A 24167-nucleotide genomic window follows, 5' to 3' on the forward strand; every position below is an offset into this window, starting at 1 on the left:
CCGGACCACTTTTACCGGCGGACCGGAAGTTGTTGTGAATGTCTGTGTAGCAGCTAACATTAGCCACACCACTCTAGAGTCGATCGACAACAACGGGAGGTAAGAATAAATCTATCGCGACTAGCGACTGGACCGCGGAGAGCCGTCTAACACAGGATCTTTTTTCAGAATTAGACGGGATGATTTAGATTGCGAGTTATGAACGTTTTAAGATTTTCGTTTTCGTCCGCTAAGCAGGCAGGGAACATTTTCGATGACGTGTCACTGTTGTGCAACACCGAGGATTGGGCAACAAGCGCTCCTAGGCTGTGGAGCGATGCGACCGGTTTTGATATCATTTGATTTTATCAATCTCCGTCTCGGGCAACTGACCGTGCACTTGAACTTGACGGTGATCTCCGTCTTGCGCCTCCAAGGTCCATTAAAACAGTTTAAAGGCCCATGATCAAATCATGATCAAAGGCCCAAATCACCGCCAAATTCATGTGCCCGAGACGGAGATTGATTGATCTCCGTCAAATTAGTGATATGAAAACGGATCTCATCGCTCCACAACCTAGATGCGCTTGTTGCGCAATCCTCGGTGTTGCACAACATCATCGAAAATGTTCCCTGCCTGTTTAGCCGACGACAACGAAAATCTTAAAAGGTTAATAACTCCCGATCTAAATCATCCCGCCTAATTATAAAAAAAGATCCTGTGTTTGACGGCCCTCCGCGGTCCAGTCGCTATAGTCGCGATAGATTTTTTTTTTTTAAAGATATCTTTTTTGCGGCTTACGCCTTTTATTGGTTTTTTGAAGGGACAGACAGTAGGCTGACAGGAAACGGGAGAGAGATGGGGGAAGACATGCAGTAAAGGCCGTGACGGGCTCGGGAGTCGAACCCGCGGCACACTGCGACTGGATTACCAGTCGGGTGCCCAGACGGTTACGCCACCGCCTGGGCCGATAGATTTATTCTTACCTCCCGTTGTTGTCGATCGACTCTATAGTGGCGTGGCTATTGTTAGCTGCTACACACACATTCACAACAACATCCGGTCCGTCGGTAAAAGTGGTCCGGGCGCTATAAACGATGGGCACATTTTATGAATGGATTAAATAGGCCTGGGCCCTTAAGGTGGTTAACAGTCTATGACGTCATATCAATAAATAAAGTTGTGTGGGAAGTTCAAATAGGGCCTATTAGTATCTAGGATGATCAGACTGTCACGCCGTACCAACTGGTGAACAACATAAATAATGCTCCCGCACATGCGTACTTAATGCATGTATAAGTGAGCAGGCACACATAAACATTAGCTAACTGGGGTCAAATTACCACATTTTAAGTCATGTCTTTGCTTTGGTATCTCCAGCAGTTTACATAGATTATCCTGTATCGAAAGTAAATTGAATTGAATGCCAGACCCAAACTTAACCCCCACACGCTTCCTCCCCCCAAAAAAACAAAACAAAAAACTGGATGTTTTTGCGACGCAATTGTTTTTTTTTTTTTTAACTTGGCCACGCTCGGAAGCTCTCCCAAATCAGGCGGGGGAGATAGTCGACTAATGAGCTTATAGATACCTGCTGCAGGGCTTCCCCCCCCCCCCCTCTCTACACCTTGCCCGAGTGTCAACGTTACCCCGTCAAAACTCTCCATGGAGGTGTTTGCATTCCGCCGGCCAGACACACAGGGCTTCATTATCCCCTGCGTCTGCTGTGGCACAGGAGGTCGGTCCGCCCTGGCGCAGCAGAGCGCCCGGGAGCCGTGTTGGCATCGCCCAAGAGGAGTCCCCACAGGCCCCTAGCATAGGCGGGGAAACAGATGGTGTGGTCCTGCTAAACGCCTGTACGCCAACTCCCCCCCCCCCCCCCCCCCCCCTCCTCTCGCTGAATTATTCATGCTCCCACCGAGAGACGAGAAAGGGAAAAAAAAGAAAAAAAAAGAAACGACAAAGGGCCTTTTTGAGGTGCAGGTATGGTGGAAGATGGTGGTATTTATTTATTTTATTGGAGACTGCATAATTGCTGGGCATCTTTCCTGTCCCTCGGTGCAGATGTGAGCGGTTTGTGGCAAGCCAGAATTTGGGGAAGGCGCGCGAAAACACAGTATACCTAAGACTAGGGCTGGAGCTCGTTAATTTTTATCGATAACGAGCACCTTATCGATCAGGCTTCTCGAGCCCGGGTTCTTATCGAGCATTTTCTATTATTTTGACGGGAGACAATACATTCTGAACAGAACCAGTATCTCTTACTAGGGGACTTCAAATACAGTACTTTTTCTAACAGACCGAAGGCAATTAACCTTTTTACAGATACAATTATATTAAATAAACTGTTAACTGGTTAATATGTGTACCGTCACTTGAAAAGCGTAATTTCCTCTACCCGGATAACGCTGTTTGGCAGGTATCAATGCACTTGTAGACCTGGGTGATTACATTTATTTCTTGATCGTCTCTTTTTTTTTTAATGTTTTTTTTTGTGGCTTTCGCCTTTATGGAGGGACAGACAGTAGGCTGACAGGAAATGGGGAGAGAGATGGTGGGAAGACATTCAGTAAAGGCCGTCGGTATCGGGAGTCGAACCCGCGGCACACTGCCAGACTGGATTACCAGCCGAGGTGCCTGGACCACTGAGCCATGGCCCAGGCCTCTTGATCGTCTCTTGTCTTGATTGTTTAAACATGATGTCATGGGCCGCTATACTGTATGCTCGATAACAGGCTTGATAAGCCCAAAGCTTATTGATAACGGGTACTCAATAAACTTGTTATCGGATTGTGTCTGTGTCCGCGTGCAAGTAACAAGGTGCCATGAAAGCAGTAACGAGACGTCGCGACGTTGGTTTGCAACCTCTGCTTTGCATTCATAGGCTACAGGTAATGCAAAAGAGTAACATTTCGAGGTGCTTTCAGGCGCTTGTGTTTTTGTAAACCTTTTCGCTACTCCACTCACTGGCCCCGAGAGTAAGAGACTGCAATGGGTGAGACACAGGGACAATTTAAAGGAGCATTCAGTGATTTGGGTGATTTGGAAAACCACCCAGTCCGCCCCGGTAACAAAATGTGCACATGCACGCTCTACAGTGGGGGGGGAAGTGCAACAGGCCAACAGCATGTGCACCAAGGCCCGCCCCCAGTCAATCATGATTGGAGGAAGGCCCCTCTCATCCTGATTGGATGAAGGCTTTGCCACCCGCCACCAAAACTGAAACTAGGGGTTTTTTTACCCCAGGGGCTCACTGGGGACAGGGAGGAACAGGGAGGAACTGATATTTGAATTAAGTAAAATCACTGAATATACCTTTAAGAGAAGATATAGAGAGAGCGCGACAGAGAGAGAGAGAGAGAGAGAGAGAGAGAGAGAGAGAGAGAGAGAGAGAGAGAGAGAGAGAGAGAGAGAGAGAGAGAGAGAGAGAGAGAGAGAGAGAGAGAGAGCGACTGGAAGGATGTAAAATATGCATGATGGGGCCCACTATGCAATCTTTTAGGCCCCAAGGACTTATTCCCTTAATTGTGAGTTAGTCTTTGCTTAAAATCTGATGGCACGGCAGATCCATTAAGCTTAACAAGAGGTGCAAAGCCTGGCCGGATGGTGATAAAGAGGTGAGCGGAGGTGAAAGACTAATGGGCCAGCTTTTTTTTTTTCACCCTCACACTCTCGTAGTCATAATGTGATAATTGGGAGCTAAACCGGAGGGAACCTCAGAGGACGTCTCTCGTTGCAACAGGAAGGCCTGATTTAGTCTCTGTCGTGGCTGAAACCTCTTATGTCCACATTCAACTTTTTGTGGGTTTTTTTTGTTTGTATTTTCGCAAATCAACACCCTACTGGCCTACTTGATCATACTGCAGCGTCGCAGAAAAGCATCGAAAGTACCAGATCTACAAGCTTTAAACGCAGCGCAAAGCGACACGCTGTGAGCTTGTCAATCTGCTGCTTTTGCTATTTTTTTATTTTAATCCTGAAAGGTAAGAGTTTTGACATATTTTACATTACAGGTAAAATATGTCCTGTATATGTCCTCGTCTGTCGGGTTTCCACCCGACAGACGAGATCTACAAGTAAGGTTGCCATTGCCAACTACCTGAAATTTAAATAATGGACAATAAATAATGTAAATTATATAAACCACTTGAACCCTGCAGGGGGGAACATAAAAAATTGTCTACGGGCTGTCACAATGCTTGTAGGTCGGCTACCAAACAGATCTGGTGTAGACAGAAAAAAGTGGTCCAAGAACATAGACAACTCATGTCGAGTTTAGTAAGTCTAGACTAGAGCATTTGTCTAGAAGTGTTTTTCTTTACAGTAGTAACACATTTTACTAGGGATGTCATGGGGTGTGTGTGTGTGTGCGTACGTGCGTGCGTGCGTGCGTGCGTGCGTGCGTGCGTGCGTGCGTGCGTGCGTGCGTGCGCACGTATGTGCTTGCACACGTAACACACGAGACACGTAACACACGAGATTTGAACCCAGTTCTCCGGCATGGGAAATCAAACGCATGCAGACCGCTAGGCCAACAGGGAACACAAATCTTCTCTTCTGCGGGTCCCTGGCACGAAGCCCTTTGAGATGGGGGTCCGCGGCCAAATCAATTTGAGAGTCCTTGGCACTGAGAAACAATGCTGAGAAGATTACTCACACGTCAAAGCATCAATCCTGCAATGCCAAATTAAGGATAAAGTACTCATATGCAGAATGTGCCGTTTCAAGAAAATAGCCGATCTACAAGCTCACAATGTGTCGCATCGCGACACATTGTGAGCTTGTAGATCGGCTATTTTCAAATGGCCGAAATGCAGTGGTTTAGCACCTAGTTAGCACCTTGCTGGCAAGATGGCAGCCGTGTGCATATCGCCACTTCAAGTGGCAGATGCCAAAAAGGATATTTTTGAGGGACGCTAGCCCCTCCTATATTCAGCTATTCGTGTAGATTTTCGTCTTACACAAGCATCAAATTCCCATTGACAATTAATGGGGAATTCACGTCACATTGTGATGCGAATCATACGATACGATACAACTTCATTGTCAGCTTGCACTGACATTTGTTTTTGCGTGATCTACTGCTTTTCAGCACCCCTGAGTTAGTAAACAATCCGTGTACCTCTTCCAGCACACTGCAGTACTATGCGCTCCATTTTCGTCACCGCTAAACCCCTTATCCCGCTCCCGACAGGATCATATACCCTAAATGAAATGGTGCCCAGGCTAGTAGACTGGCCATTTTAACTATTCAAAAATGTTTAGCAAAATAGTAAAAATCACACCCGTGTGAACTGAGTGGTGCAAGGTCTTATATAGCCTGATCAGCTGTGGTCTGACGTAATGTAAAGATTGATTATATAGAGATTGATTCACTCTGACGTGATATCTGTGATGTCAGTGACGTCACATACTAACCATAGCAACCATGCTCGTTTTTTTGGTTGCTAACCATAGCAACCATGCTGTTTTTTTTGGTACGAACAAACACGGGTACACGGGTACAAAGCCAGTTGTTGGAGTGGTTTGCACCACTCAAAAAAAAGGCAAAGAAGTTTAGGGGTAACGGGTTTAGCGGTGACGAAAATGGAGCCCGTTGTGTGTTATTGGTGCTGGGCTGCGTGCGCGGCGCATGGTGCTGAGCTGCGTGCACGGCGCATGGTGCTGGGCTGCGCGCATGGTGCTAGGCTGCGTGCACGGCCTGCGTGCGCGGCGCATGCTGCTGCTATACCTGTGGGTGGCTTGATGAGCGGCGGCGGCGGGATCATGGGGACAATCATGGGCAGCTGGGCGCCATGCTCCATATTGGTGGTGCTGCCGGGCGGCGCCAACACGGACAAGGGATCTGGTGGGACGCCGTTCCGGGAGGCTGGCGCCGAGTGGGCGGCGGCGTGGTGCAGGTCTCGTTGGTCCGGAGAGCCCTCGCCGCTCTCTGTCGACGCTGGCATTTTTGGCAACGAGTTTTCTGTGGAGGGAAGGGGGGGGGGGGAGGGGTGGGGGGGGACGTAGTGGGGGACAGAACAGGAGCTCAGTCCATTTTGTCATTTTGTTCTATTTGTTGGATTTTTGTCACCGTCGGGGAGACACCTTTGACATGGGCTCACAATGCTTGTAGATCGGCTACCTGGTGTAGACAGAAAAAAGTGGTCCATGAACATAGACAACTCATGTCGAGTTTAGTAAGTCTAGACTAGACTAAACCATGCTAAACCCCTTTATTATCCCTAAACTACTTTGCCTTTTACTATTTTGAAAAACATTTTTGAATAGTTAAAATAGCCAATCTACAAGGTCACAACGTGTCGATGTAGATCGGCTGATTGAACTATTACAAAAAAAACATTTTCGAAATGTCAAAGTAGTTTAAGGATAAGGGTTTTTTCCTGAAAAATGATCATTTTGAGGTTAGGTGGTTTCTTCCCGACAGCAGAAATATCCATATTTCCAACTTTTTGAGGTTGTTGTTGTTTTTTCTTCCTCGTAAATTGATGCCCTACTTTGTCATACTAAAGTAACACAAATAGCCGATATACAAGCATGCATTGTGTGAATTTGTAGAGCTTTTTATATATGTATTTTTGGGGGCTTTTCGGGCTATATTTGGATAATACAGTGTAGCTTGACATGCTGCATTAGAGCCTATACCATAGGCATAGTAGGTACCCTAACCAAATAGGCCATCAGCACTCAGATCTGCTATTTTTGATTATTTTGGAAAACATGTTTTAAGTGAAAGTGGTTAAAGGACGACTTCGCCCATTTCCCTTTTTTTTAAAGATATTTTTGGGGGGCTTTCTGCCTTTATTCAGATGTATTGTACAGTAGAGCGTGACAAGGAACAGGGGGAGAGACACACAGCAAAGGCTGTCAGGCTCGGGAATCAAACAACAACTTGCTGTCTGTCAGGCTGCATTAGTCGAGCTTCTATATGTGCTCTACACCTTGACCATGAGCGTCAGGAGCATTAGTGAAAAATGGGTGAAGTCGTCCTTAAGTCTGTCTGTGGGTTTTATTAACATTGAACCAATGAAAATAATTAACAAGAGCTTGAGACTAAACAATAACTATGCATCCATTGGATCACAGGTTCCAGTAGCTAAAGCTCTAACACTGGCAACATCGTTGTCCTGAATACAAAACACCATGTTATTTTGTTGTTGTTGTTGTAAAAAAGAGAAGCATTTGTGTACCTTTGAGAACTGAAATGTGCTGTGGGGTCTCTCCCATCTCCAGGTTGTCCGAGTCCCTCAGCTCCACCTTGTCATATCCGTACCAGCCCAGCAGTTCATTCATGGTGTTCTCTGCAAAACTCTGCAACACAACAGGGTTGATTGATTGATTGATTGATTGATTGATTGATTGATTGATTGATTGGATTGAAAATTGCATTCACTGTTTGTAGAATGGGTACAGTTCAAACAAAAAGTCAATACAAAAACTGCTACGAGGATAAGACCAGAGAAAGACTTTTTTTTTTACAGCAGGGACCTCCATTTTCAATTAATCAGAACATTTAAAGACCCTTACAAGGCGGACGTGATGAGAAAACACAAGTAAAAAGAGTGTATTTATCAGTGGTGGAAAAAATACTACATTGTTTTACTTAAGTAAAAGTATCAATACTGCAATGTAGAAATACTTTGTTACAAGTAAAAGTCCGGAATTCAAAATGTGCTAAAAGTAAAAGTATAAAAATATCGGCATCAAAATGTACTTAAAAGTACCAAAAGTAAAAGTACTCATAATATGTAGAACGTCTCATTTAAAGTCATTTGCGACGCATTGTGAGCTTGTAGATCGGCTATTTTCGAATGGCCCAAATGTATATAGGGCTGCTGAAGTGGTTAATGAATGTTTCGTAATAATAATCCAAATCTACAAAGCAACTAGTATCTACAGCTTTCAAATAATTGTAGTGGAGTAAAAGTACAAGTTAACATAGAAGTAGAGTAGAGTAGAAGTAAAGCTATTGGGAATTGGAATTACTCAAGTAAAGTACAAATACCTCCAAATTGTATTTAGTAAATGTAATCAGTTACTTTACACCACTAAAGTTGCTGTTTGCAAGAGACAGTGGTGCCCTAGTTGGTATATCTTATGCCAGGTCCCATTTATTCTACTTCAGCATGTTGGCAATATGTCAAAATGAAATGTTTTGGACAAAACAATTGAAATGCTGAATGTAACATTCAGTTTGTAACAACAAACAGTTGTATATTGTATTAGGTTATTCAACGCAACTTTACATTCTTTCCTGATAGCAGACGAGGCAATGTAAAGAAGGAAAGGAAATGTACACTGTACACTGTACAGTATATCCCTTTCCAGAGACATACTGGAGCCAAACTTCCAACTGGAATAGACTGAAGTTTCGATGGATTTAGGAAAAGTCAGGAAAATAAAAGGACACACATCATCATCACACATTGTTTTCTATCCACGCCGTCTTCTTTTTTGATGTGCACACTAAATAGTTTTATTGAGGTATCTCTCTGATTGCGGTACGGCACGTGCACAGAGTAAGTGTCTGACTCACTGAGCTGTGACTGTTGTCGCGAGACTGTCAATTAGTTTGACTGACAGCCTGTCAACCAATTCCCATGGTGACAGCCCATACTGTCCAGCCAGACACTCTGTGTTCTTATTAAAAAGATATACTGTGCAGTGATGTAAATAGGTTTTCAATGTAATGAGTCCAGGGATGCAGGGATGGTCTTTTAGATGAGTCCCAGGGACATTTTATGAGTCCCACTTCAACAACGTTACAATTTTACAAATTGCAGCATTTAACTCCCATTTCATTTGATATGGTTATAATGTGGTTATATTCATGTAGAAAACAGAAGAAATATATTATAACTAAAGCTAGCAAAAGAAACCGCCGCAATTTCCTTTCGCGATTTTCTTTTGACGTGTTTTATTGTTACTTAGTACATGCAGAGTACAGTAGTGCATCCCATGGATGCAGAGGTCATTGTTTTATTGCGTCCCTTAACTATAAACTGCATTTTGGGATGCAAAATGCACCCTATTTTAATCTCTGAGTGAAGAAATCACTTGACTAAACAGATTGTGGCACGCCTTCTTTCACCTTCTTTTTCCTGAACCGATTATCTGGCAAACGGTCACAACAATATTTGAAAAGAATATTGTTTGTTCATACTCTTGAACGTCTCTCATCTACGGTACTTCAATACATTCCATCAAACTTCTGGCCCCAGTTTGCCTCGCAGGTGAATTAATGGTGCACGCCATGGCATGGAACGGTGGTTCTCTACCTTTTCTGGATCAGGATCCACATAGCCTACCCATCTGACCCATGTTCATTATTTTTACCAGCTGCTTCGTAGAAGCGGCAGGTCAGTGTTTACCTGGGAAACTTGCGACCGGTAGACGGACACCGCTAGTCTTTCTGCTGAGTGTTGCCAAGTCTGCATATTTCCAGCCTAACGTGGATTCATTCACAGTTGCTTGCCTGGTTTGGTTTTTGGAGGCTGCTTAGCTTATTTCTGTCACAACAGTTGCCACCACTGGCAACAACCCATAACATCCCATCGTCTGCACGGCAGTTCTGATTGGCTGCCTCGTCTCCAGCCATGTTGCCTCAGAATTCTTTAGGGTCACTAATTTGAGCATAACAGCGGAGCGCAGCTAAAAAGTGGCATAACGTCAGCAGCAGACCCACAGATAATAATAATGCAGCTGGTAATTAATTGATTTAATCAATTTGGGCGTGTTTATTTTTGTGTCCTTTTTTCTCCCCAATTTAGTCGTTAGGCCAATTAATTCCACCCTGCACACATTTCTCTGTGCTGTCACTGCTGTTGTATCCTACTGGCTTACCATACCTGTCCGCGAGGAGCCCCCACCGGGAGGACGTAGCGCCTCGGCCCTACTCCTCCCACCCAACACTCCCAGCTGACAGGTGCCGCCCCAGCCCGTAGCAGTCCACGTGCGGTGTCCGTCCCCCAAACATGGGCCATTTGTGTTCGTACAGACGCTCGGCAAAGCCGGATGCACCTTGGCGGATTCGAACCCCCGGACGTGGCGGTGGTGGGCAGGTACTACCAGGGTTCTGCTTCCGTTTACATTGCTATGGAAATGGAAAGTAATACATTTTTTGAGTGGTGCACACCGCTTCTTCAAATGTGTGTCCCTGTGTCCGTGTCTGTTTAGAATAGGACCTTATTGACCCCTTAAGACCTATGCCTATGCAGATGCCGGGCCATTCACACTAAGCACTCACCCATTGACCAGATCAGTGGTCTTGTGGTTAGAGTGTCCGCCATGGGACTGGGAGGCCGGGGTTCAATCCCCGGCCGGGTCATACCAAAGACTCTGGGAAAAAAATGGGACCCAGTGCCTCCCTGCTTGACACTCAGCATCAAGGGTTGGATTGGGGGAAAGTCCCTGCGACATACTATTGTCATGTCCAGGGGGTGTACTTGTACATCAAGCTGCCTCACGCTACTAAACAGGAGAGCCTCATTGCTTGGCAAGGCTACTTGCTTACTTACTTACTTACTCACCCATTGACCACAGGCTGCAACACACACACACACACACACTGCACCGCTCAGTTCAGACGGGTTTGATTCTTTTGAATCAATATTTTGTGTCAAATTATTGATTTTGTTAGCCCTGTAATGAGCTGGATAATGTGCAGTGATGAGACCATTGTGGAAGAAACCCCCCTAGTACACTATCACTTACATCTCTGGCATATTTACTTGGAAATGTACATGGAAATGCCAAGTGATTTGTGTTATGCTTTGTGTCACTGTCGGTAAATTAATACTTGTGCAAGCAGAGTGCACAAGTACTGCGATCGGCTGGGTATGCATCTATGTCGGTGTACTCCACCGGCCAATAAGGGACCAGCTGTTCTTGATGACGTAACTAAAGTACGTTTCAAGGTATCTCTATAAAATGGTAAATGGTAAATGGTGCATTTATATAGCGCCTTTATCCAAGGCGCTTTACAGAGATTGTGCATTACATTCACCCATTCACACACACATTCATACACTGATGGCAGCGGAAACCATGCAAGGCACCAACTAGCACATCGGGAGCAATTAGGGGTTCAGTGTCTTGCTCAAGGACACTTCGACAGTAACTCTGGGGGAGCCCGGGTTTGAACTGGCAACCTTGCGGTTGCCATCCAGGCACTCTACCCCTGAACCACCGCCGCCCCTATACTCATGTGATCAACGCGGGCTTACCACTAGGCTGAGGAAGAAATGCCACTTGACATTTTTCAAATCAGCCTCATGGTGGCGCCATTACGCAGATCAGGTCAAAATTTGTGACAGGTCCTGTGTCTAGGTGAGACATGACCTTTGACACGATCTAATGTCTCAAAAGAAGAGCAGGGAGACAAAATACAGTATTAACATACTTTACCATACAGGTTACATAGTACCGCTTTAAGTAAAAGTAAGTCATTAGATACTTTTCATTGTTCCAGGACAACATATCAGACAGACACAAAGGATGTTTCCCTAACCCTAAAAAGAATAACAACAACGAACGTTTGTTACGCCTCTCAAGAAGCGAGAGAAAGCCAACCAACGGCCCAGGCGGTGGCGTAACCGTCTGGGCACCCAACTGGTAATCCAGTCGCAGTGTGCCGCGGGTTCGACTCCCGAGCCCGACACGGCCTTTACTGCATGTCTTTCCCCATCTCTCTCCCGTTTCCTGTCAGCCTACTGTCTGTCCCTTCAAAAACCAATAAAAGGCGTAAGCCGCAAAAAAATATCTTAAAAAAAAAAAAAAAGAAAGCCAACCAACCATACCATAAAGTGCACAGTGATGAGTATCACATTTTTATATCTCCCGGAATAAATCTGATAGCTGAATGATAAACCGAGTCCGAGGGTTGAGTTTCTGGGCAGCAATTGTTACAAAGTTACATTATATATATATATATATAGATGCACACAGGCTAATTGGACACTGGCATCGCCATCGCCCCGCTCAAACTTCCGAAGACGGGGGCAATAGAAATGATCCCCCTGGATCTTTCCGCTTTCCACTTGTATGAGGCGTGGTCTAATTGGACCTCCTAAATCCCGTCAGAATCGCCACGCTGTGTGTCCAACCCGAGATAACAGTCCTTATCAGAGAGCACGATGAAAGAGGAGGATCCTATCACGGCTTAACCCATTTTGGCCTGACGTCGAGATTTAACAAATGTCTTCAAAATCTTGACAGTTCTCTGAAAAACCTTATGTTTCTGTATCAGTGGTTCTCAAAAAGGCACATTTTCACAAATATGTTTCAAAAATAGCAGACCTACAAGTTTTACGAGCTTGTAGATCTGCTATTTTTCAATAGCTAAAGTATAACATAATGCTTAAACAACCAAAAGGGGTTCCCGCCCAAAATGGGTTAACAAAGAGAAGCGGAAACCTTATCGCGGCACAATAAAGGCCAGACAGTAGGATGTAGCATGATATAGTAAAGTTTACACGGCGGGCACAGTGCAGGAGTCAGGACACATCACATTAGAGACTCATGTCTACGGAGCTGCACGCGGCCGGTCGACATCCAAAACCCAGCATAACAAAGCGCGGCGCAGTCAGATCTGTCACAATAGGCTCTATGCATAGCAGGCAGCAGCTATATTGGGAAGGAATTAGGCCTATTCTTACTTCCCTCACATGTCCCTCACAATCAGCGGTGATTGTGTGCACCTGCACCATGTCACCACTCCTTAAAAGGAACCTACATTCAGTCACACTCCACACTGATGAAGGCTGGATAGCCGAAACGTTTGTCATATTGGTTTGAAATAAAACTTTTTGAACCACAGTCTTGGTGTGTGCGACCCATCTCCTTGATCCTGATATGTTACAGTCAGAGCGCGGTGGTCATATGAAAAATGGCTTTTTAAAATGTATTTCTTTCTGAAAAACCTCATATTTCTATATCAGTGGTTCTCAATATTTCATGTCAAGGACCCCAAACATTATTGGCAGCCGACCCCCATCTGAAAATCTGTTGTTCCAGGGACCCTCCAGAAGCAAAGATTTGAGTTAAAAACTGAAACTCTGAAAGAATATATATATTCAAAGATTTGAGGCACATTTTCACGATTGTTCAAAAATAGCAGACCGGGTCCCAGAGATAGAAATGCCATTAAATGGGGGACCGCAGACTAATTCAGGTCAAACCGGGAGCCCTTGAAATGAAAACGGATGAAGATCACTGCTAGAGCCGTAAAAATAATCTTCTCCTATTGGGGGGTCCTTGGCATATATTATCAAATGGGGGGTCCGCAGGCTAATGAGTATGATTTTGGGGGTCCTTGACATGAAAACGTTTGAGAACCACTGTGCACTAAAGACAACCTACTGTATAAAAATACTGAGTTGCCCGTGATCTCGTAGATGTGCCCTTTTTGACCATGGCGTGCAAGCCGTGCATCCATGTAAAAAAAAATCTGGTTTATTGCGTATTAGTGATAACCTTATTGTTACAACACGTTATCACACTAAAAATCCCATCATCCCCTAATAAAGGGTAGACGGCTAGATGGGCATAGAACGAGCATAGAACGTGAGCCAGCGACACGTCGCTATAGTTGCATCGCTGCCAAAGTGCCCTTGGGCAGTGTGTGTGTGCGTGCGTGCGTGCGTGCGTGCGTGCGTGCGTGCCTCTCAGGGGAGGATGCAAAAACAAGTGAATTTCCATGCTAATGAGCTGAGAAATGTTTTCATCCAAACAGCCAATAGTGACATTTTACAGTTTACAGAGCATATCGTTACTGTGTTGGGCAGAAACCTCTTATCTCCATATTTTATATTGTTTTGTGTTTCGTTTTGCTTTCTCGTAAATGAATCCCCTACACCAGTGGTTCCCAAAGTGGGGTCCGGGGACCCCCAGGGGTCCTTGAGGGAGTTCCAGGGGGTCCCCAGCTAAATGATGGTCAGGCCATTACATTATAATTTTTACTATCTTGCGGCTGCACAGAGATAATGAATCGTTAACCACCCAGCCTGCATCTGGTCGCCTTTGACGTATAGTACCATGACAGTGGCTGTCAGTCACTCTCTGCACGGCTCAATCACAGAGTCAACTGTCAGTCACAAACAGCTGTTGACAGGCTGACGCTGTTTTGTATCGGAGAATTCCCATTGCACCCGGTGCATTAAAGCGTAAACCCTAATTGCACGCACACACTACACAGTCACACACACACACACACACACACACACACACACACACACACACACACACACACACACACACACACACACACACACACACACACACACACACACACACGTGCATGAGTGGTGTGAACATAATACAGGAGAAAATAGATAGCAAAATATATGCAGATTTAAGTTAACCTGTTACTATTACTTGACATGACACTTGCTAGTCGTTCTTTCTAAGAAAACAGACTGCAGAAGGAGAGAACTGATAGAAACAGAAGAGCTGTGTGTGAATGATTAGATTCGACTTCATACAAAAGAAAATATTTAAAAACATTCACGAACAGACATGACATCCATGCAAGCCTAAAATATAAGCCTACCAATTAAAATTCAATTATGAACCAGTAAGACGCCTGGGGGGGGGGGGGGGCGAGAAGCGACGTTGCGTGCACTGGCCATATATGGAGCGTATCTTGAGTGTACAGGGTGTGATGAGGTCAGAGAAAGATATGGAATGTCAGAACAGGTCAACTCCATATATGGAGATCTAAGTGTCGCAGCGGAGGCAGTGTATTGAATATACAGGCTTTGATGAGGGCCCAGGTAGGGCCAGGCCTTCATTTTCGGGCCTGTTGAGAACTCTAGTTTTCGCCGGCTGCCGGGCGCAGCTGCACAAATAACTTTGGGGCAGGCCCGTCTAGAGTTTAAATGGACAGGTATCAGTCAAAAGGGAGACATCGAAAAGGAAGGATGGATGGGAACGATCAACATATGGAATGTCAGAACAGGTTCTGACATATATGTATCCATATACTAATATTGATGACATCAGGGATCTCCATATATGGGCTTAATTGTGACAACAGGTCGCATTTACTATACGACATCAGGGATCTCCATCCCTGATGATGTCATGCGATGTCACGAGACATGGGCACCATATATGGGTCTTTCCCCATGTACAGTATGGGGATTTTGAGTGATACACTGACCGACTGACGGGAAATGCATGATTCCATAGTTAACTGTGACCTTGGCGGCAACCACAGTGGTTATCATGAGACACAATATGATCATAACATTGGCATTCCCATATATGGGCTTAATATTGATCACAGTCAGGGATCTCCATATATGGGCATAACAGGGATTGTATTAGGGTATCAGCTGGGAATGCTCATGTATGGAACCTTTTCACGTGATGTCACGATGACCTGGGCACCTGGGGGCCAGAGTAATACAGTAAGAGAGTGGCGACACTAGCGTTGACTCCCATTGTAACAATGGAATGCGGAAGTGCTCATTCTATCTCAATGGCATAGTTCCAGCCATATAGGAGCAATGTTTGGAACTATAGCCCATAGGCGCGAGATCAAAGCGTGTCGCTACTCTCCTACTCTACACTGCCTGGGACGACATGGGGACTGAAGTCACGAGGTGTCACGATGACCTGGGGGCTTGCCTGGGGTGAGCGACGGGGATTTGAGTAACAGGTGACGTGTCAGAGTGACAGGGATTGTGAGTGAGGTGACAAAAACGAAGGTTTCATAGTTATCTGCGATCTCCGGTCGCAAATAATAATCTAACTCGGCCTACTATAATTGAAGTAATGAAGTGGATGCTTTGAATAGAACGGAGATACAATAATTGTAATTATCAGTGGTATATAGCGAGCTAATGTCTCTCTGCCCCCCCCCCCCCCCCCCCCGTGCTGAGCTCATCATAGACAGTGATACAATATGTCCTGCTGTTCTTACTGGAGGGACTTGGCGTGGAGCCCTCAATGTCATTACCATTCAGTCCAGCCCTGGCCGCCGCGTGCACGCAGCCAGCACACAACAGGTAGTTTCTCCGACTCCATTACTTGATACCACTTTTAATTAACAGAGCGCCATCACAAAGCACACTGTGTGGATATTGCTTACAGCAGCAGGGGCAAGGCAGACACGAGCTGGAATTTACATACAGACAAAAGGTACACACACACAAAGCATGACTTGTTTCCGGTGCTTGACACCATGCACACGACTAAGGCCCTATTTACACTGGCAGCCAAATCCAGCCTGAATCAGATCTGAGCCGCATCCAGATTGGAATCTGATTTGTTTAAATGAGTCATGTGACCATTTAAACCAATCAGATTTCAATCTTGATGTGGCACAGATCTGATTCAGGTTAGATTTGTCTGCCAGTGTAAATAGGGCCTTTAAGTGCTCTAAATGCCTCATCTTAACCTGAATCTAAAATAATAACAATAATCAGGAAAATGGTCATCAAAATGTCTATTTCTCACGTTCTACTATACTTGTCGGGACAGCAGTACACCACACGCACGTGTGCGCGCACGCACACACACACACACACACACACACACGCACGCACGCACGCACGCACGCACGCACGCACGCACGCACACACACACACACACACACTTTCAGAAAAAATAATTAGCTTGCTGGAGAGCATCGTTTTGTTCTTCCATGGCCAGAGGTCCATTGAAGATGTACTGTACCACACTTTGTAAATTGTTATTGTACGCACCGTTGCTTCAGTAAATATCCTATTGCACGCTACATGAATGCACTCTTTGTTTCATTATGGCAAAAGTATCTCATCATCAAGGGGCCGACACTGAGGCACCGCCATACACATTCAGTATACACTACAGCTTACACAGAGGCACATTTACACTTAGCCCCACATACTGTAACACTGTTATTCAGGAACTTAAGCAATTTTTACACCGAATATCAATGTATTTGCATTCCGTCACCGTCTCTGGCAGAGACCTTGTATCTCCATATTTCAGCTTTCTTTTCTATGATTTGTTTTCCTTCTCCCACAAATGAATTAACCCATTTTGGGCGGGAACCCCTTTTGGTGTTAGCATTATGTTATGCTTTAGCTATTGAAAAATAGCAGATCTACAAGCTCATAGCGCGCCACCGAGTGGCGCGCTATGAGCTTGTAGGTCTGCTATTTTTTTTTAAATCGTGAATATGTGGCGCAAATCTTTGAATATATATTCTTTCAGAGCGAACGTTTTTTAAATTTCTAAGTCAGGCCTAAATGGGTTAAATGCCCAATGTTATGATTAATCATATGACAGACAGTTGTATATGACTGAGAGAATTTGGAGAAAATATCTGCAAAAGCAGAAGGCCTGCTGCACACTCCAGATTAGATGAAAGTCTTTTGGTGCCAGCCGGGCCTAAACATGTCCTTTTCACATGTTTATTTACCCCTCATGGACAAGCAACAGACCTCCTCGGTGTTGTCAAGTCCATTTGGTTCCTACCTATCAATCATTTAGCTGGGGACCTCCTGGAACCCCATGGGGTTCCCCAGACCCCACTTTGAGAACCACTATACCCTAAAGCCCTAACCACACCAAAGGGTCGAGACGGTTTTAGCGTTAACTCCTTGCAACCGTTTTGACCCAAGGAATTTGCATGGTGACCCTTTGGTGTGGTTAGGGCTTAAGAATTTTTGTTCCCTGAAAAGGTGAACACTTTTGCATGGTAAATGGTGCATTTATATAGCGCCGTTATCCAGGCGCTCTACATGTATTGTGCATTACATTCACCCATTCACACACACACACATTCATCACATACACCGATGGTGGCGGAAACCATGCAAGGCACCAACCAGCACATCAGGAGAAATTAGGGGTTCAGAGTCTTGCTCAAGGACACTTCGACACTTAACTCTGGGGGAGCCCGGGTTCGAACTGGCGACCTTCCAGCCACTCTACCGCTGAGCCACCGCCGCCCTGCATGCTTATGTGTTCCAATACTCTTTAACCCATTTGGACCTGGCAACGATTCTACAAATGTCTTCTAATCTAAATCATGAGTTTTCTGAAGAACACTATGTTTCTATGTCAGTGGTTCTCAAACTATTTCATGTCAAGGACCCCCAGAATTATATGAAATTGGCCGCCGACCCCCCCATCTGAAAATATGTAGTTCCAGGGACCCTCCAGACGCAGTTTTGAGTTAAAAACGTTCGCTCTGAAAGAATAATACTCAAATATTTGCACCACATTTTCACGATTTTTCAAAAATAGCAGACCTACAAGTTCATAGCGCGGCACTCGGTGCCGCGCTATGAGCTTGTAGATCTGCTATTTTTCAACAGCTAAAGCATAACATAGTGCTTCACGCACCAAAAGGGGTTCCCGTCTAGAATGGATTAAATGGGGGTTGACTCAAAAGCTTTACTAGCATTACTAATGAAGAATGACAGGAGCTATTGATCTGCCTGATATGAAATACCACTGTGGTGATGTGGTCAACAGCGATGAGTGGCAGAAAGGTATAGAGGGCACAGACTCCATCCATACAGCAGCAGGTGAAGCAAAACCAACACTCCTGCTTTGGTGAGGAGGACAACTAAGTATGGTCACAGTGGTGGAAACAGTACTCTCACATGTTTTAAAAGTATCAATACTGCAATGTATTGGACTCCTCATGCATAGAAGGAGGCATGAGGTCAGTCCGCTGCGCCCCCCCCAGGTTGGCAGAGGAAGTGTAGCGCCCAGGATTACATTAGATAATCGTGGGATAAAAATTATAAACAAATGTAGAACTACAATGTAGAACTACTCTGTTACAAGTAAAAGCACAGAATTCAACTCAATGTATTACTTTGAGTAAAAGTACAAAAATATTGGATTCAAAATGTACTTTAAGTAACAATTGTGCAGAATGTCACATTAAAAGTTTTCAAATGTTTAAAATCGCAACGCATTGTGAGTTTGTAGCTATTTAAAAGAAAAATGAGGGGTGCTACTGCTAGCCCCTCCTTTGCCCAGCGTTGTGTGTTTGTGTGAATAAGCGATGATTTGATTGGCTGATCACCCCATAGCGATGATTTGATTGGCTGAGCAAAGTATGTATTGAGGATAAAAAGTGAGGACAGAAAAGTGAGTACGGAAAAGTGAGTACGGAAAAGTGAGGACGCAAATTGTGATTGGCCAGAATGAGATGATGTAAGTCGATGATAAGAGCGCCCTCACTTCACACGGGTGTGATTTCTTTTTTTTTAATAATCCAAATCTAGTTTAGTAACTAAAGTTTTCAAATAAATGTACCGGTAGTGGAGTAAAAGTACAATATTTGCCTCTGAGATGTAGTGGAGTAGAAGTAAAAGTATTGGAAATTGAAAATACTTTTACACCACTGCATATTATGCATGTGTACACCGGTTTAGAGTGCACTGGCATACTGTAGCTGGCAATTCCACCTGTGGAATGGCTTTTTATTTATTTTTTCGTCTACAACATTTGTAACCAAAATGTATCTAAAGTGAGAAGTCAGTCAGTCAGACAGACAGATAATAATAAGGCCTAGTATACAGTCTGAGCTTTGATGCCGTGACGCTAAATAACCCACCCACTGGGCACAGTTTTGATTGATTGAATAGTCAGAAATGTAAACAGCCTTTAATGTAATTCAGCACTAAATGTATCCAGCAGCCTAAAGGCCTATTCATAGTCTGGATTTTCGGTGGTGAGGTGACCACCACACCACTCCGGTGGTGAGCTGACCACTGGAGCTGAAATAACGTTGATCGGTGGTGAGTAAAAACAGAGAGAAGGGCTGGAGTGGTGGCGGTGGTTTGCTCTTCACCGCGGCTCGTGACGTCATGTTGTAGTTCGGTGGGCACCTCACCACCGGAAACTATGTATGACTATGTATGAGCCTTCACGGGCTATTCATACTCCAGTTTTAGGTGATAAGGTGACCACCGACAACTACAACATGACGTCACGCCGCAGTGGTAAGGGACTCACCGCTCACCCAAACACATCTCTCTGTTATCACCAAAAACTGGAGTATCAATAGGCCTTAACCCATTTTGGGGCGGGAACCCCTTTTGGTGTTTTAGCTATTGAAAAATAGCAGATCTACAAGCTCATAGCGCGCCACCGAGTGGCGCGCTACGAGCTTGTAGGTCTGCTATTTTTGAAAAGTTGTGAAAATGTGCCACAAATTTGGAATAATTTGCTTCTGGGGGGTTCCCTGGAACAACATTATTTTCAGATGGGGGTCGGAGGCCAATTACATATAATTTTTGGGGTCCTTGACATGAAATATTGAGCACTACTGATATAGAAGGTATTTAGAAGATTTTTTTTTAATTTCGACATCAGGCCTAAATGGGTTAACATTTCCCTTTTTAGCCAATGAGTATCCCGTTTCACTGTACCCGTTTTGGGTTCGAATGCCATTTGGCTACGCCTCACATCAGCGACCAAGCAGCACGCCACACAAATGATGCTCTGACACAGAATCGAAATCTGGCACTGCACGTTTTGGGAGTAAAACTGTGGCAAGTGTACACGACTTCCTTCCAGCGAGGAGGATGAAACCTCGAGAAGAGTCAAAGAGTTGGAGGGCAAATCCCTTTTGTTCCGTGGAGCTGTAGCCCATTCTGAAGACGGACCGCCGACGTGAACGCTCCGCAGCTTATTGAGGAATGGCAAAAAAATAAAGACGATTTCTCGCTCCCTCTGTCTCTCTCTAACTCTCTGGCTTTTCCAATCTGTCTCTCTCTGTACTCTCTTTTTTTTTTGGACCATGTCCTCTGTGTCACCCTAGCACTTCCACAAACAGGGAGTGGTAAAAGAGAGCGGAATCTAATCCTGTTTGGCGGCTCATCAAAGGGACCAAGTAGCCACTTGGCGCTAGATAAGGTGGGGAGGAAGTAGCGATGGAGACACAGTGTCAACTACAGATGTGCATTATGTTACACTGGATCTATATCCTTTTCATCTGGCTTCACACGGACAAATTCTTCTCTGTTTAGCGACTGAAGTCTGATTTCTATGACGGAAAAAATAAATAAAAGCAGGCGATCTACAAGCTCGCCGCGAGTCGCAGCGCAACGCATTGTGAGCTTGTAGATCAGTATACCTCCTTGAGCTCCAAAGGGTAACTCAAGGCTAACTCCGCAACCTCATTCTTCTAGAGTTTATCATTTGCACAGTGTGGCACCATTGGAATATACCGTGCAAAATAATCTAGCTTGGCTGCATGGAAGTCCAAAGTGACGGGTCACTTAGGGGAACAGGTGCATAAAGATGACAGCCTCTCCCTCCTCTGTCCTGCTATGCTATACCACTAGGGCCTAGACTAGGCATTTAGCAGCCGCTCTTATCCATGAGAGAAGTGCCATGTTTCTTGTCTGTCAACCAAGCGCATCCCGGCCGTGAGGATGTTGTGGGTCCTCAAATAAAAAACCTAACATTTTAATGATAATATAATGTAAAAAAAAGATATGTTGTGGTATTTTTTTTGACCTGAGATCAGATTCTAAAAATGTCTTCTACATCCTGACAGTTTTCTGAAAAGGCTATGTTTCTATGTCAGTCGTTCTTCGACTTTTCAAAAATAGCAGACCTATAAGCTCGTAGCGCGCCACTCGGTGGCGCGCTATGAGCTTGTAGATCTGCTATTTTTCAATAGCTAAAGCATAACATAATGCTAACACCAAAAGGGGTTCCCGCCAAGAATGGGTTAGAACTTTGAGAAATGTGATGAATGGGAACCTAAAGTTTACTAAGTTAGTTCCACTGATTGATTGTTTGATCATTAAAATAGAGTCCAGACGGAAGCACGCACATCTATAAAACATTATCCAGGTGCTGAACAAAAACATACGGGATTAAAGAAAGGAAGTCTGCACACTGTTCTACAGCTCCCAGGTATACTTTATTAGAACAACGTTTCGACCTACAAGAGGTCTTCTTCTCTACCCGGGAGCTAGAACAGTGGACTTCCTTTCTTTAGTCCTGATCAGTAAAATGAACATGCTCTAAAGATGCCACCCGTCGGACCACATAACACAGGTCAGATGGGTGGGCCGCAAACAGGGGGGGCTCAAGGCTTAGCCCCCCCTAAGCCCCCCCTCCAAACAAGCCAAATTGACTGACTTCTATGTAAACCAAGATTCATTAGCCAGCCCCTCCATAGCACCCCCAGTCACGACTTTCTGGAGCCGTCGCTGGCCGCGAACACTGTCGAGATTTTCAACTGGGCCCTGATCCAGAAGAGTTTGGGAAAACACTTTAGAGTTCTAAGAAAACCAATAATAAACACTGAGAATTCCAGATTTTGTCAGTCCTAGCTTCCGCAATGTGTTTGCGTTGTGGTGGGACGTCAAACTAAAGATGCGACCTTCTAAATTCTAAACCGCTTGTGCCTCTCGCCTACAAACAATTGCAGACTCGTTTTTGGCACACCGTCTCAAGAGAACTTGAGCCACGTGTGGCACAACCAAGCGAGCGAGTTGCCGTGCCGAACGTTGTGAAGTTCGATAGAGCCGACTCGGTTCGAGTTGCAACCCGATAGGCACAGATTAGTAAATCGTGTATTGGCCACTCAAACAAGTACAAAATAAATTGTGGTGAAAATGTGAGGGGCACCCTTATCATCATACAGTACATCATCAATCATGCTCAGCCAATCAAATGTCATTCAGCCAGTCACTTTTGGCGTCTTCACTTTTCTGCCCTCACTTTTTATCCTCAATATGTACTTTGCTCAGCCAATCAAATCATCGTGTTTGTGTTCACACAAACAGACAAAGCTGGGCATAGGAGGGGCTAGCGCCCCTCAAAGATGTCTAGTACAGTGAGACAATGTCCCTAGTATACAACAACTGTGTGTAACCCATGTTTCTCTGTAGTGCTGTGATCCAAACAGGGCCAGTGGGGCATGTGTTCGGTGATGGTGGTTGGGAATTTGATACCTTGTGGCCAGAAACCAGAGTAGGTCACAGTACACCGTGATAAAATTCCCTAATCCACAAGCCAAGTTTCCTTTTGCAGAGCCCTCTCCCGCCTCTTCTCTCCAATCCTTGCCTGGCCCACACTTTTCCACTCCCTTGTTCCCTCTCTCTCTCTCTCTCCCCCTCTCTCTCTCTCTCTCTCCCCCTCTCTCTCCCCCTCTAACCGCTCTGCTTTCATTTCCCTCTACTTTCCTTGATATGTGATCCGGTGGAGACGCTCGGGTTTCAGTTTTTACAGCTTAGCCAGCCTATTGCTGTATACATTCCTTTCTCCCCTGTTCTTAGCCCTCGCTGCCTCTTCTCCATACCCCCTGTACCCACTCCTCTTTCTCCCCCCGATTACTTACCGGGCCTTATTTTACCATGGCACACATTAAGCAGGCTGAGATGAAGGAAACACTGTCAAGACTGTTTAGCCTTTTTTTCAGAGGTATGGTCCCCCTAAACAAGGGCACATTGTGTGGCGTTCGCTTCCCTCCTCCTCGTGTCCGAAAGTAGATGAGAGAACCTGGGAGAAACTCAAGAGGACGGGAGACATTTTCAAGAGAGAGGGGCATCGCATGGCGCTATGGGCGCTCCAACTCGCTCCCGAGGTTCGGCTCGATCGACACGGTCCGCGAGGACTTTTGCTCCGAAGGAGCACAACAAGTGTTCCCCGGAGATCGCCCTCTGCCCAGGGTTTATTGGTCTGAGGTCACCTGCCAACATGCATCCATGCATGGTGGGGAGCCGCCCTCTGAGCAGGCATGTCATACTAGCAGGTCCATGATGTCATGCTTTAGAGCATTCTGGACATAGCCATGGGGATATTATTATATACGACTGAGGACGATTCTATAAATGCCTTCATGACAGTTTTCTGAAAAACCCTATGTTTCTATGTCAGTGGTTCTCAGACTATTTCATGTCAAAGAGCCCCAGAATTATCTGTAATTGGCCGCCGACCCCCATCTGAAAATATGTTGTTCCAGGGACACCCCCCCCCCCCCACACCCCCCCAGAAGCAAAGATTTGAGTTAAAAACATTCGCTCTGAAAGAATATATATTCAAAGATTTGCACCACATTTTCACGATTTTTCAAAAATAGCAGACCTACAGATCTGCTATTTTTCAATAGCTAAAGTATAACATAATGCAGTTTAAAAGTGGTTAATAGTCCCATGCCCTCCCTTCAGAAGCAGATGGTACACACATACGGTACACACACTGCTCTCCCTGA

The 24167-nt window shown here is 45.1% G+C and overlaps 1 protein-coding gene across 1 annotated transcript in view; it reads right to left on the reverse strand.

The window, feature by feature from the left end:
* sobpa (sine oculis binding protein homolog a) overlaps window positions 1–24167 on the reverse strand; it is a gene marked incomplete at its 3' end in the record, with an annotated part of 50989 nt that overhangs the window by 22921 nt on the left and 3901 nt on the right. Inside the window, exons 2-3 of the mRNA XM_079527543.1 lie at window positions 7171–7291; window positions 5712–5945 (exon numbers count right to left, since the gene is read on the reverse strand). Of these exons, the coding sequence (XP_079383669.1) occupies window positions 5712–5945; window positions 7171–7291 (355 nt within the window). The remainder of the gene's footprint in view (window positions 1–5711; window positions 5946–7170; window positions 7292–24167) is intronic.

Source organism: Electrona antarctica (genome assembly GCF_951216825.1).
Source record: "Electrona antarctica genome assembly, chromosome: 18".
NCBI lineage: Eukaryota > Metazoa > Chordata > Actinopteri > Myctophiformes > Myctophidae > Electrona > Electrona antarctica.